The 14158-nt window shown below is 44.9% G+C and overlaps 1 protein-coding gene across 1 annotated transcript in view; it reads left to right on the top strand.

Annotated features, from left to right (window-relative positions):
- The window catches only part of LOC124803451 (pyrethroid hydrolase Ces2a-like), a 61933-nt gene extending 48549 nt beyond the window's left edge, over positions 1-13384 (top strand). Inside the window, exon 4 of the mRNA XM_047264639.1 lies at positions 13035-13384. Coding sequence (XP_047120595.1) covers positions 13035-13384 — 350 coding nt within the window. The remainder of the gene's footprint in view (positions 1-13034) is intronic.
- Positions 13385-14158: the final 774 nt, after the last annotated feature.

Below are 14158 nucleotides of genomic sequence, written 5' to 3'. Positions count from 1 at the left end.
TATTGCCGACAGCAGATTGGCACCAACCCCAGTCTTACGAAATGAAGTACAATGCTTCATTTGATTTACAAGATCAAAAATTTTCTCTTGCATTTCCACGAAATAATAAAAGAGGAAAGAAATTATGGTAACAATAATAAATTTTAAAAATAACCATAATTCATCATAGTAAGCAATAAAAACAGAAAGTACCTGATTAACTGCCTGCATCTACACAATATGCCTTTATCTGCTTGTAGTTCTTGAAAAAGGACAAGTTAGTACGAAAAACAGGGTTCTTGAGCCTTACCCTTTGGCCCTGACTGTCCTAATGCCCGGATAGAGGTCTGATCCCCGCAGAGGTTCAAAAAATTAGAATCATTAGGAAAATACTAGCAATTTTTTGGTATCATTCAACCACTTATTATTTTTCGAGAAAAGTAGCAAACGGTGGAAGACACTAAGTATTCTTTTATTTGCCTGTTTAATTTAAGATTTTGATTCTATGAATCTTAAAACTGAGAGAACCGAAATTTTTCAATCTTGGTTCGATTTCTACGTTCACAGGAATAAAAAAAACCGAAAATCGGTAATTTCAGAAACCTTTTGTTTTGAGCCATTTTAGCTGTCAGATTAAAATGTCGTGAAAAAAACGATATAACCGAAAAATGGTTGTTTCGGCGATAACCCCCGTCCGCTAGCTTGCAGGCCAGTTCCCACCAACAGTTGCTGCGCCTGAAAGCGCGGCCGGCACGGTTGTCATGGAGACAGTTCAATATAGCTACGTCATGTTTAGTTAACTATATCGTAAATGGCACTTGCAGAGGCGGAAGACACATAATCTTCACGTAAGAGATGCCAGAGGCCAGCTCGCAGACATCTATACTTCTGTATCGCACTCTGGCAAGAACAGTGACAGAGCGAGGTGGCGCAGTGGTTAGCACACTGGACTCGCATTCGGGAGGACGACGGTTCAATCCCGTCTCCGCCTTCCTCATTTAGGTTTTCCGTGATTTCCCTAAATCGTTTCAGGCAAATGCCGGGATGGTTCCTTTGAAAGGGCACGGCCGATTTCCTTCCCAATCCTTCCCTAACCCGAGCTTGCGCTCCGTCTCTAATGACCTCGTTGTCGACGGGACGTTAAACACTAATCACCACCACCACCGCCAAGAACAGTGGCACCACTCAAAAATGCAATACCTGAGAAAAATCTGCTGAAAGAAGTCTACGTAACTTACACTAAAACAGTATGTATAAGCTCCCTTTAAATTTCAAGTAAGTATTTTTGGCTCTAAATTATATTATTTTCCATAGAGCAGTAATACGGGCATACAATTATGTTCTCGTATTTGATATTCCTCGAGTAGTGCAGTTTTCAAGTGTGTCACAAACTCTTGAAGCTACGTGATCAATTTTCTTCAAATTTTTACGCATTAGTTTAACGAACATTCAGGTGAACATATGCTACACATTTTGTTCAGTATATGTTATATACACTACTGGCCATTAAAATTGCTACACGAAGAAGAAATGCAGATGATAAACGGGTATTCATTGGACAAATATATTATACTGGAACTGACATGTGATTACATTTTCACGCAATTTGGGTGCATAGATCCTGAGAAATTAGTACCCAGAACAACCACCTCTGGCCGTAATAACGGCCTTGATACCCCTGGGGATTGAGTCAAACAGAGCTTGGAAGGCGTGTACAGGTACAGCTGCCCATGCAGCTTCAACACGATACCACATTTCATCAAGAATAGTGACTGGCGTATTGTGACGAGCCAGTTGCTCGGCAACCATTGACCAGACGATTTCAATTGGTGAGAGAACTCGAGAATGTGCTGGCCAGGGCGGCAGTCGAACATTTTCTGTTTTCAGAAAGGCCCGTACAGGACCTGCAACATGCGGTTGTGCATTATCCTGCTGAAATTTAGGGTTTCGCAGGGATCAAATGAAGGGTAGAGCCACGGGTCGTAACACATCTGAAATGTAACGTCCACTGTTCAAAGTGCCGTCAATGCGAACAAGAGGTGACCGAGAGGTGTAATCAGTGGCACCCCATACCATCACGCTGCGTGATACGCCAGTATGGTGATGACGAATGCACGCTTCCAATGTGCGTTCACAGCGATGTCGCCAAACAGGGATGCGACCATCATGATGCTGTAAACAGAACCTGTATTCATCCCAAAAAATGACGTTTTGCCATTCGTGCACCCGCGTTCGTCTGTTGAGTACACCATCCCAGGCGCTCCTGCTGTGATGCAGCGTCAAGGGGAATCGCAGCCATGATCTCCGAGCTGATAGTCCATGCTGCTGCAAACGTCGTCGAACTGTTCATGCAAATGGTTGTTGTCTTGCAAACGTCCCCATCTGTTGATTCAGAGATCGAGACGTGGCTGCACGATCCGTTATGGCCACGCGGATATGATGCCTGTCATCTCGACTGCTAGTGATACGAGGCCGTTGGGATCCAGTACGGCGTTCCGTAATACCCTCCAGAACCCACCGATTCCATATTCTGCTAACAGTCATTGGATCTCGACCAACGCGAGCAGCAATGTCGCGATACGATAAACCGCAATCGCGATAGGCTACAATCCGACCTTTATAAAAGTCGGAAACGTGATGGTACGCATTTCTCCTCCTAACACGAGGCATCACAGCAACGTTTCTCCAGGCAACGCCGGGCAACTGTTGTTTGTGTATGAGAAATCGGTTGGGAACTTTCGTCATGTCAGCACGTTGTAAGTGTCGCCACCGGCGCCAACCTTGTGTGAATGCTCTGAAAAGCTAATCATTTGCATATCACAGCATCTACTTCCTGTCGGTTAAATTTCGCGTCTGTAGCACGTCATCTTCGTGGTGTAGCAGTTTTAATGGCCAGTAGTGTATAAATATGTCATATATGAAGGTGAAAAATTGTTACCAAAATTGTCTTAAAGTACATGACCGATTTACTTCAAATTTTTACACGATCCTCTGATGAACTGTCTGACGGACACGTGGTACATATTTTGAAAGTGTATAATATATGCTTCATTGGTTCACTGGCATCGCCTCGGTTAATATGGAAGCTGCACAATATTTCGACCGGACAGCTGCTCGTCATCTTCAGGTGCTTACTGGCGTGTTGCTCCACTGGTTCGCCAATATTTACGCTGCTTCGCTAGAAAAGCGCAGGCGCCAGTGGTTTAGGCTATAACGTCATCGTAGACGAACTGTAGAGCACGGTGATATCCAGTTCCCCCTGCTGTACTAACAGACAACGGGCTTCTCATTCGCGACGCGAGAATTAGCGGCCCAGCGCGTGTGCGGACAGAGCGTTGGCGCCCAGTTTAAAAGTGCGGACTCTGTGTTGAGTCGGACTTGTTCGTCTGTGGCCGACGGTGCCGTAGTACCGCCAGTGCTGGTTCCCATGCCTTGCTGAGTTGAAATCCCGTCTCTCTATCCATCAGGTCGTTACTTACACGAATTTCGACTGCTTCCTTAATGATGGAGTCCCAGTACGTGGAAGCGGACGAAAGGATCTTCGTCTCTCCGCAATTCATGCTGTGTCCCGTGTCAAGACAGTGTTCAGCAAACAGCAGACTTTTCTGGCTGATCCAGTCTGGTGTGACGTCTATGTTCAGCACATCTGTCCTTAACAGAGCGGCACGTCTGGCCAATGTATGATGTGCCACTGTAGCATGGGATGTTATACAGGGTGTTACAAAAACGTACGGCCAAACTTTCAGGAAACATTCCTCACACACAAAGAAAGAAAATATGTAATGTGGGTATGTGTCTGGAAACGCTTACTTTCCACGTTACAGCTCATTTTATTACTTCTCTCCAAATCACATTAATCATGGAATGGAAACACACAGCAACAGAACGTACCAGCGTGACTTCAAACACTTTGTTACAGGAAATGTTCAAAATGTCCTCCATTAGCGAGGATACATGCATCCAGCCTCCGTCTCATGGAGTCCCTGATGCGCTGATGCAGCCCTGGATTATGGCGTATTGTATCACAGCCGTCCACAATACGAGCACGAAGAGTCTCTACATTTTGTACCGGGGTTGCGTAGACAAGAGCTTTCAAATGCCCCCATAAATGAAAGTCAAGAGGATTGTGGTCAGGAGAGCGTGGAGGCCATGGAATTGGTCGGCCTCTACCAATCCATCGGTCACCGAATCTGTTGTTGAGAAGCGTACGAACACTTCGACTGAAATGTGCAGGAGCTCCATCGTGCATGAACCACATGTCGTGTCGCACTTGTAAAGTCACATGTTCTAGCAGCACAGGTAGAGTATTCCATATGAAATCATGGCGGTGAATCGAGGAAGTACAGTACATACTGACGAAACCAAAATGAGCTCTAACATGGAAATTAAGCGTTTCCGGACACATGTCCACGTAACATCTTTTCTTTATTTGTGTGTGAGGAATGTTTCCTGAAAGTTTGGCCGTACCTTTTTGTAACACCCTGAATATCGCTGGTCTCCATAGACATAGGTCGTCTTTAACGGAACCCAGCATCGTTTTCACTCGCGCTGGAGGGCGGAAGACACATTTCATTTGATGTTTTTTGAACAGCCTGCCTATTTTAAAGGACACACCACCAGCACACCGTAGAAAAGCCATCCTCGTGGAGTTCTCTGACTGACGCTGACACAGAAATAGCGATCTGACCTGCTGACAAGGGAAACGCTACTGTTCTTTTAGCTGCTACATCTTATTTCTGCAAGATGACGAATTTACTGCAGGACTCAGCGGATCGCCGTCTCCAGAAGGATCCAACTAACGCAGTACAACGGAAGACATCCACGCTCCTCGAATCCAGCCAGTTTCCTGAACATCTTAAAAAGAGCTTTAGAGTACAGGCGTCAGTTCCACCACAACTCTATGGGCTGCCTAAGATCCATAAGGAAGGGGTTCCTCTTCGCCCCATCGAGACCAATATAGGAGCTCCAACGTGTTACATGGCAAAACATCTGACTTCTCTTCTAGGCCCACTGGGAGGAAAATGTGAATATCACATTTGAACCTCAGAAGATTTTATACAATGACAGACTCTGCTTCTCAAACCAGTTGACATATTAGCGAATTTCCATGTGGTCTCTTTGTTGGTGGATTCATTACAACATAGGAACTAAGTTGGAGGAGGACATCTTACATCTATTCAAACATGTGCTTACCTCGACTTACTTTTTATTTAACGAACAATATTTTGAGCAGACTGACGGTGTTACTATGGGTAGCCCTTTGTCTCCCATAGTAACTAACCTTTTTATGGAAGACTTCGAGCCGGCCGGGGTGGCCGAGCGGTTCTAGGCGCTACAGCCGGGAACCGCGCGACCGCTACGATCGCCGGTTCGAATCCTACCTGGTGCATGGATGTGTGTGATGTCCTTAGGTTCGTTAGGTTTAAGTAGTTCTGAGTTCTGGGGGACTGATGACCTCAGAAGTTAAGTCCCATAGTGCTCAGAGCCATTTGAACCATTTTTTGAAGACTTCGAGGAAAACGCACTTTAGTCAGTGGTGTTGAAACTTAAATGTTTCTGGAGGTATGTGGACGACATGGAGCGGCAACGCTTGCTGCATTTCTGGAACACATTAATTTCCCATTTTGCAAAGACAGACAAAATTTCTGCAGAGATACCGCAATCACTTTTCTATGCAATGTTACTTATAATCCGTCTTGATTGCAAAATATTTATTCATATGATCGGTTCCGGTTCTTTTAGAACCATCTTCAGATCTGCAAATTTCGGTTACAGAAGTAACCCTTCCACACTCAGCAACCGTCACATTCTGCGTCACATTAAAAGTTTAATGTGCCGCAGCATATGAAAAACGGACGAGTCTCGTTTCAAATTGTATCAGGTGCGGATGGACGTGTACTGGTATGGAGACAACAATCTCGTGAATTCATGTCAGCAGGTGACTGTTCAGGCTGGTGGAGTCTCTGTAATGGTGGGGACGTGTGCAATGGAGTGATATTGGACCCCTGATAAGTCTAGATACGACTTTGACAGGTGAAACGTACATAAGCATCCTATCTGATCACCTGCATCCATCCATGTCCATTGTGCATTCCGACGGATTTGGGAAATTCCAACAGGATACTGCGACACCCCACACGTCCAGAATTACTACAAGGTGGCTCCAGGAATACTCTTCTGAGTTCAAACACTTCCGCAGGCTATCAAACTCACAAGACATGAACGTTATTGAGCATATCTGAGATGCCTTGCAACGTGCTGTTCAGAAGAGGCACACCTGGTACTGTTACGGATTTATGGTCAGCCATGCAGGATTAATGCTGCCAGTTCCCTCCAGCACTGATTCAGACGTTAGTCGAGTCCATGCCACGTCGTGTTGCGGCACTTCTGCGTGCTGGCTGGGGCCTGCACGATATTCCTTGTGTCTTCAATGTATATGCTTACACTCTTGATCAGTGTAGTTCTTTTCTTTTGCTGCTTCAGGTTTGCAGACAATATTCAGTGCCACCAAAGCCTGTCCATGTTATTGCTTTCTTCCCCTTCTTTTTTGTTACGATGAGGAACTTGGTGCTGGCTATAATGGGATAGGAGTTACTTAAAGGAACATGTGGGACTATGAACTTGATAAGAATCATGACCTGAATTTCACCCCAGGTAGCTGACTCGTTTTACACCTCTCCCTCCCTCACACTCAGGGGTTTCAGAGGGACAGTTACCCGCTACGAAAAACGGCACTGTTCGAGGAATCCTTTTAGGAACATAAAAATCCAGCCAGAGGCCAACGTGAGAAACGCCGTCTCCTCTGGTGCCACGCTACGGAAGAACGTTTTGTTTGAACTTTTAGGAATAAGCAGATTTCAGTATTATTGACCTATAGCGTTCTGACATGGGGAGGAAATCCAGGATACGAGTCTGAAGCGAGCGTATTGAAAGGTGTACACGTTGCCACGCAAGGGAAAGTGCATGACTTAAGGAAAACAGCACTGGTGGTTTATGGTGATGTTTTCCATAGAGCTTGCACTTTCTCATGCGTGATTACGTGTAAGACTTGCTTCAGAATCATATCATGGGTTTTTTCCTTATACCATAACAACATTGACAAACAATAATGAAATGTGTCCCCCAAGAACCATGGACCTTGCCGTTGGTGCGGAGGCTTGCGTGCCTCAGCGATACAGATGGCCGTACCGTAGGTGCAACCACAACGGAGGGGAATCTGTTGAGAGGCCAGACAGACGTGTGGTTGCTGAAGAGGGGCAGCAGCCTTTTCAGTAGTTGCAGGGTCAACTGTCTAGATGATTGACTGATCTGGCCTTGTAACACTAACCGAAACGGCCTTGCTGTGATGGTACTGCGAACGGCTGAAAGGCGAAATACCCTCAGACTTCAAGAAGAATATAATAATTCCAATCCCAAAGAAAGCAGGTGCTGACAGATATAAAAATTACCGAACAATGAGTTTAATAAGTCAGGGATGCAAAATACTAACGCCAATTCTTTACAGACGACTGGAAAAACTGGTAGAAGTTGACCTCGGGGAAGATCAGTTTGGATTCCGTAGAAATATTGAAACACGTGAGGCAATACTGACCCTAAAACTTATCTTAGTAAATAGATTAAGGAAAGGCAAACCTACGTTACCAGCATTTGTAGACTTAGAGAAAGCTTTTGACAATGTTGACTGGAATACTCTATTTCAAATTCTGAATGTGGCAGGGGTAAAATACAGGGAGCGAAAGGCTATTTACAATTTGTACAGAAACCAGATGGCAGTTATAAGAGTCGAGGGACATGAAAGGGAAGCAGTGGTTGGGAAGGAGTGAGACAGGATTGTAGCCTCCCCCCGATGTTATTCAATCTGTATATTGAACAAGCAGTAAAGGAAACAAAAGAAAAATTAGGAGTAGGTATTAAAATCCATGGAGAAGAAATAAAAACTTTGAGGTTTGCCGATGACATTGTAATTCTGTCAGATTCAGCAAAGGACTTGGAAGAGCAGTTGAGCGGAATGGATAGTGTCTTGAAAGGACGATATAAGAAGAACATCAACAAAAGCAAAACGAGGATAATGGAAAGTAGTCGAATTAAGTCGGGTGATGCTGAAGGAATTAGATTAGGAAATGAGACACTTAAAGTAGTAAAGGAGTTTTGCTATTTGGGGAGCAAAATAAGTGATGATGGTCGAAGTAGAGAGGATATAAAATGTAGACTGGCAATGGCAAGGAAAGCGTTTCTGAAGAAGAAAAATTTGTTAACATCGAGTATTGATTTAAGTGTAAGGAAGCCGTATCTGAATGTATTTGTATGGAGTGTAGTCATGCATGAAAGTGAAACATGGACGATAAATAGTTTAAACAAGAAGAGAAGTTTTCGAAATGTGGTGCTACAGAAGAATGCTGAAGATTAGATGGGTAGATCATATAACTAATGAGGAGGTATTGAATACGATTGGGGAAAAGAGAAATTTGTGGCACAACTTGACTAGAAGAAGGGATCGGTTGGTAGGACATGTTCTGAGGCATCAAGGGATCACCAGTTTGGTATTGGAGGGCAGCGTGGAGGGTGAATATCGTAGAGGGAGACGAAGAGATGAATACACTAAACGGATACAGAAGGATGTAGGTTGCAGTAGGTACTGGGAGATGAAGAAGCTTGCACAGGATAGAGCAGCATGGAGAGCTGCATAAAATCAGTCTCAGGACTGAAGACAACAACAACAACAACAATGAACTGTGCAGGAGTATGATTTGGTTTAACCTTACTAACAAATCTTTATTGGATGGAACTCACAAAGTCTGCTACAATCGGTCAGTGAGATTCCTGTTCTGACAGCGACACCCAAGTTTCAGAGCGCCAAAATAGAGAACATTTGCCGCTGGAGAATCACGGAGTAGAGACTTGTGGAAGTGGGTGACTATTGAGACATGCCTTGCTGTTGTAGACAAGGACGACATCACTTCGCTTCACTGAGTACAGAGACCGAACTGAACTCGGAACCACCAGCTGCTACTCTCACTGCCTTCTGCATTCATGCCGCACGAGTTTGGTAAGAATGAGTCTGAACTGCAAACACCGGTTCGGTGGGGATGCGACTTTAGTTAACCACATTCAGCAGCCATTTGCACAGTTTTTACGTTTTTCAGCCAGCAAGTTGTTTTCGTTGTGCATTTTGGCGATCTTACTGGTGTTCAGAACTATTTTTCTATGTTCATCCTGTGATTTGCAAAGCGTAGTTGCAGTCATTAACCATATGCACAGATTGTTTCTGTAACTATGATTTTATGGTGCCCACCAACCTGTGCCAAGCTTAGATTTTATAAATATAATCGCTTGTCCTGTGATTAAACGTTAAATCAGTTACGCTGTTTTTGTGGTCTTCAGTCTGAAGACTGGTTTGATGCAACTCTCCATGCTACTCTATCCTGTGCAAGCCTCTTTTTTTCCGAGTAACTACCTACATCCCTCCGAATCTGCTTACTGTATTCATCTCTTGGTCCCCAGCTATGATTTTTACTCCACACGCTTCCCTCCGGTACTAACTTGGTGATCCCTTCCATACATGATCACTTCCATACATGACCACACTCCATGCAGATACTTTCAGAGAAGAGAAATCTATACTGTTTGTTAACAAATTTCTCTTCTTCGCAAACGCTTTTCTAGCCATTGCCAGTCTGCATTTTATAGCCTCCCCACCTTGGACCATCAGCAGTTATTTTACTTCTCAAATAGCAAATCACAGATACTACTTCAAATGTTTCATTTTCTAATCTAATTCCTTCAGCGTCACCTGATTTAATTCGACTACATTCCAATGTCCTCGTTTTGCTTTTGTTGAAGTTCATGTTATATCCTCCCTTCAAGATACTGTCCATTCCGTTCAACTGATCTTCCAAGTCCTTTGCTGTCTCTGTCAAACTAGCAATGTCATCGGCAAACCTCAAGGCTTTTATTTTTTCTCCCTGCACTTTAATTCCTACTCCAAATTTTTCTTTTGTTTCCTTTACTGCTTGCTCAATGTACAGATTGAATAACATTGGGGATAGGCTACAGACCTGTCTCACTCCCGAGTTCTATAAGTGGGTAATTGAGGAGCTGATGCGTATCAAAAGATTACAAGAGGATAGGAAAATCTGGCAGGCTACATTATACCAGTCGAAAGGCTGGTGACAAAAAAAAAATATTGCCTAATGATCTATTGCTGAGAAAATTCTCCAGTTCCAATGTTTCTTGGGCTCCTACTGAGACAGCATTTATTCCGAGAGCTTCCCACACACTACCGTGAATGGTCTGTGATTGGAAAAAAAAATCCTGTTAGTCATGTACGTCATGGCTTTGAGTGCCTCATCATATTCGTTACATCCAATAATCTCTAAAATTCCTTGCATTTTCGAGACTTTTAGTGTTTAATCTACACAGAAAAGCAAAAGAAACTTGTACACCTGCTTAATATCGTGTAGGGCTCCCACGAGCACGCAGAAGTACCACAACACGACGTGGCATGGACTGTACTACTGTCTGAAGTAGTTCTGGAGGGAGTTGACTCTATGAATTCCGCAGGGCTGCCCATAAGTCTTACGGACAGCCCATAAGAGTACGAGGGGTTGAGATGTCTTCTGAACAGCACGTTGCAAGGCATCCCAGACATGCTGAATAATGTTCATGCCTCAGGAGTTTGGTGGCCAGCGGAACGTTCCTGGAGCCACTCTGTAGCAATTCGGGACGTGTGATGCCGCATTGTCCTGCTGGAATTTCCCAAGTCCGTCGGAATGCATAATGGACACGAATGGATGCAGGTGATCAGACAGGATGCTTATGTACGTGTCACCTGTCAGAGTCGTATCTAGACGTATGAGGCGTGCCATATCACTCCAGATGCACACGCCACACACCATTACAGAACCTCCACCAGCTTGAACATTCCCCTGCTGATATGCAGTGTCCATGTGTTCATGGGCCCAGGCGAGGCGTAAGGCAGTCATCAAGTGTACACATGTGGGCCTTCGGCTCCGAAACCCCTTATCATAGATGTTTCGGTGAATGGTTCGACGGCTGACACTTGTTGATGGCCCATCACTGAAATCTGCAGGAATTTGCGGAAGGGTTGCACTTACGTCACGGTGAACGATTCTCTTCAGTCGTCGTTGGTCCCGTTTTTGCGGATGTTTTATTCGACAGCATCGATGTCGGAGATTTAGTGTTTTACCGGATTACTGATATTCACGGTACGCTGATATAACAGTCATACGGGAAGATCCCCACTTTATCGCTGCCTTGAAGATGCTGTTTTTTTTTTTTTTAATAAAGAGCTGTATGGGACTTAACATCTGTGGTCATCAGTCCCCTAGAACTTAGAACTACTTAAACCTAACTAACCTAAGGACATCACACACATCCATGCCCGAGGCAGGATTCGAACCTGCGACCGTAGCTGTCGCGGGTTCCAGACTGTAGCGCCTAGAACCGCTCGGCCACTCCGGCCGGCGAAGATGCTGTGTCTCATCTCATCACTTGTGCGCCGACTATAACACCACGTTCAAATTGACTTAAAACTTCGTAACCTGCTATTGTGGCAGCAGCAACCGATCTAACAACTGCATGAGACACTTACTGTCTTATACAGGGTGATTCAAAAAGAATACCACAACTTTAAAAATGTGTATTTAATGAAAGAAACATAATATAACCTTCTGTTATACATCATTACAAAGGGTATTTAAAAAGGTTTTTTTTCACTCAAAAACAAGTTCAGAGATGTTCAATATGGCCCCCTCCAGACACACGAGCAATATCAACCCGATACTCCAACTCGTTCCACACTCTCTGTAGCATATCAGGCGTAACACTTTGGATAGCTGCTGTTATTTCTCGTTTCAAATCATCAATGGTGGCTGGGAGAGGTGGCTGAAACACCATATCCTCATCATACCCCCATAAGAAAAAATCGCAGGGGGTAAGATCAGGGCTTCTTGGAGGCCAGTGATGAAGTGCTCTGTCACGGGCTGCCTGGCGGCCGATCCATCGCCTCGGGTAGTTGACGTTCAGGTAGTTACGGACAGATAAGTGCCAATGTGGTGGCGCTCCATCCTGCTGAAATATGAATTGTTGTGCTTCTTGTTCGAGCTGAGGGAACAGCCAATTCTCTAACATCTCCAGATACTGTAGTCCAGTTACAGTAGCACCTTCGAAGAAAAAGGGACCAAAAACTTTATTGGCTGAAATGGCACAAACACCCATTCTCTGTAAACTGTTTATACCAACGTTTAATACACCACCTATCAGGAGGTTTAACACCATACTTCGTTCGAAATGCACGCTGAACAACTGTCGTCGATTCACTTCTGCCGTACTCAATAACACAAAAAGCTTTCTGTTGAGCGGTCGCCATCTTAGCATCAACTGACGCTGACGCCTAGTCAACAGCGCCTCAAGCGAACAAATGTACAACTAAATGAAACTTTATAGCTCCCTTAATTCGCCGACAGATAGTGCTTAGCTCTGCCTTTTGTCGTTGCAAAGTTTTAAATTCCTAAAGTTGTGGTATTCTTTTTGAATCACCCTGTATAGTCGCTGCCGACCACAGAGTCTGGAACCGCGCGTCCGCTACGGTCGCAGGTTCGAATCCCGCCTCGGGCATGGATGTGTGTGATGTCCTTAGGTTAATTAGGTTTAAGTAGTTCTAAGTTCTAGGGGAGTGATGACCACAGCAGTTAAGTCCCATAGTGCTCAGAGCCGTTTGAACCATTTTTGAAACGACCGCAGAGCCGTATTCTGTCTGTTTATGTACCTCTGTATTTGAATACACATGTGTATACCAGTTTCTTTGGCACTTCAGTGTAATTCAGTCCCAGAAAGGTTACTGAGAAAAAAAAGAAAGTGAGTGTATATCACCGGCTGTAAGCCAATGTGCAGTACCTAACCATGTCATAGAGGTACTGGCAGGCAAATTCTCACACCTCGGCATCTGTAGACTATTACGTGTATCGTGATGTCTCATTCTGACACCTGAGACCTTCTGCTGCAGCTGGTGACTGTATCGACTTGGCGAATTGCAGGTTTCCTGAGCCTGCAGACGGACGACGTTCCCGGCAACGCCGGCCTCATGGACCAGCTGGCGGCGCTGCAGTGGGTCCACGACCACATCAGCCAGTTCGGTGGCGACCCCGCCAAGGTGACGCTGGCCGGCGGCAGCGCCGGCGCCGCTTCAGCAGCGCTGCTGCAGCTCAGCCCACTCTCCAAACCGACCACTGGAGGTGGGTCCACACAGTCCGATCCACTGCTCCACAACTACAGAGTTTCCCTCTTGCTGGCAGGAGACTTTGGGACCAGGAGACTTTGGGACCTGGAGACTTTGGGACCAGGAGACTTTGGGACCAGGAGACTTTGGGAGACTTTGGGACCATGAGACTTTGGGACCATGAGACTTTGGGACCATGAGACTTCGGGACCATAAGACTTCGGGACCAGGAGACTTTGGGACCAGGAGACTTTGGGACTCATCAGACGGTTCTATCAGTACAGAGGGCCTCAGATTTGATAACAAACAGCAGGGGACTACATTTCGATCTTCAGCCGACAGTCTATTGTAGCCACTGCTCTGTGCAGCTGCTCAGATTGGGTGTGAATCGATAAGGTAATAGCAGGTAGTTGCAAGGAATCTGGAGGAAGTAGAGGGATGTCGCCCCTCAGCGACAGGAAACGTGAGGGACCTGTAGAGTGAAAATGTTGATCGGTGCTGTCCTATGGATTCTTGAAGGTACTCAAGAGTTAACATGGAAGCAGCACACACTATATCTCCAGGCCACTCTGCTGGGTACTGCTGAATGTTTTACCATGTAATAAGTCATAGAATCTTAGTAAGTGGTAGGGTTCATTGAGTTACTACTTCTATTTTATTATGAAATTAAGTGAAAAGTTATATTAAAATAATATGAATACTACTTCTTGATTTTTCTGTGTGTCCAAGATGCGAGTGGGACAGAAAAAATTCACATTATTCCCCCTGTACAGGAGTAATTTTGGGCCAGGTTAATCCAAGGGAACTCCTTCCGAACTGTGGTTGTTGGTGGTCAATAAGTTGGCTGTGACTGTTAGAGACTCCTCGATTTGAAAAAGGAAACCTGGACTGCAAGGATACATTACTGGGAGATAGTTGGCGGTTCGATCCGTCAGGTAATGG

The sequence above is a fragment of the Schistocerca piceifrons genome, chromosome 6 (assembly GCF_021461385.2).
Source record: "Schistocerca piceifrons isolate TAMUIC-IGC-003096 chromosome 6, iqSchPice1.1, whole genome shotgun sequence".
In the NCBI taxonomy this organism is placed as follows: Eukaryota; Metazoa; Arthropoda; class Insecta; order Orthoptera; family Acrididae; genus Schistocerca; species Schistocerca piceifrons.
Note: the sequence above shows the minus strand (reverse complement) of the source record. Positions and strands in the feature narration are given on the sequence as shown.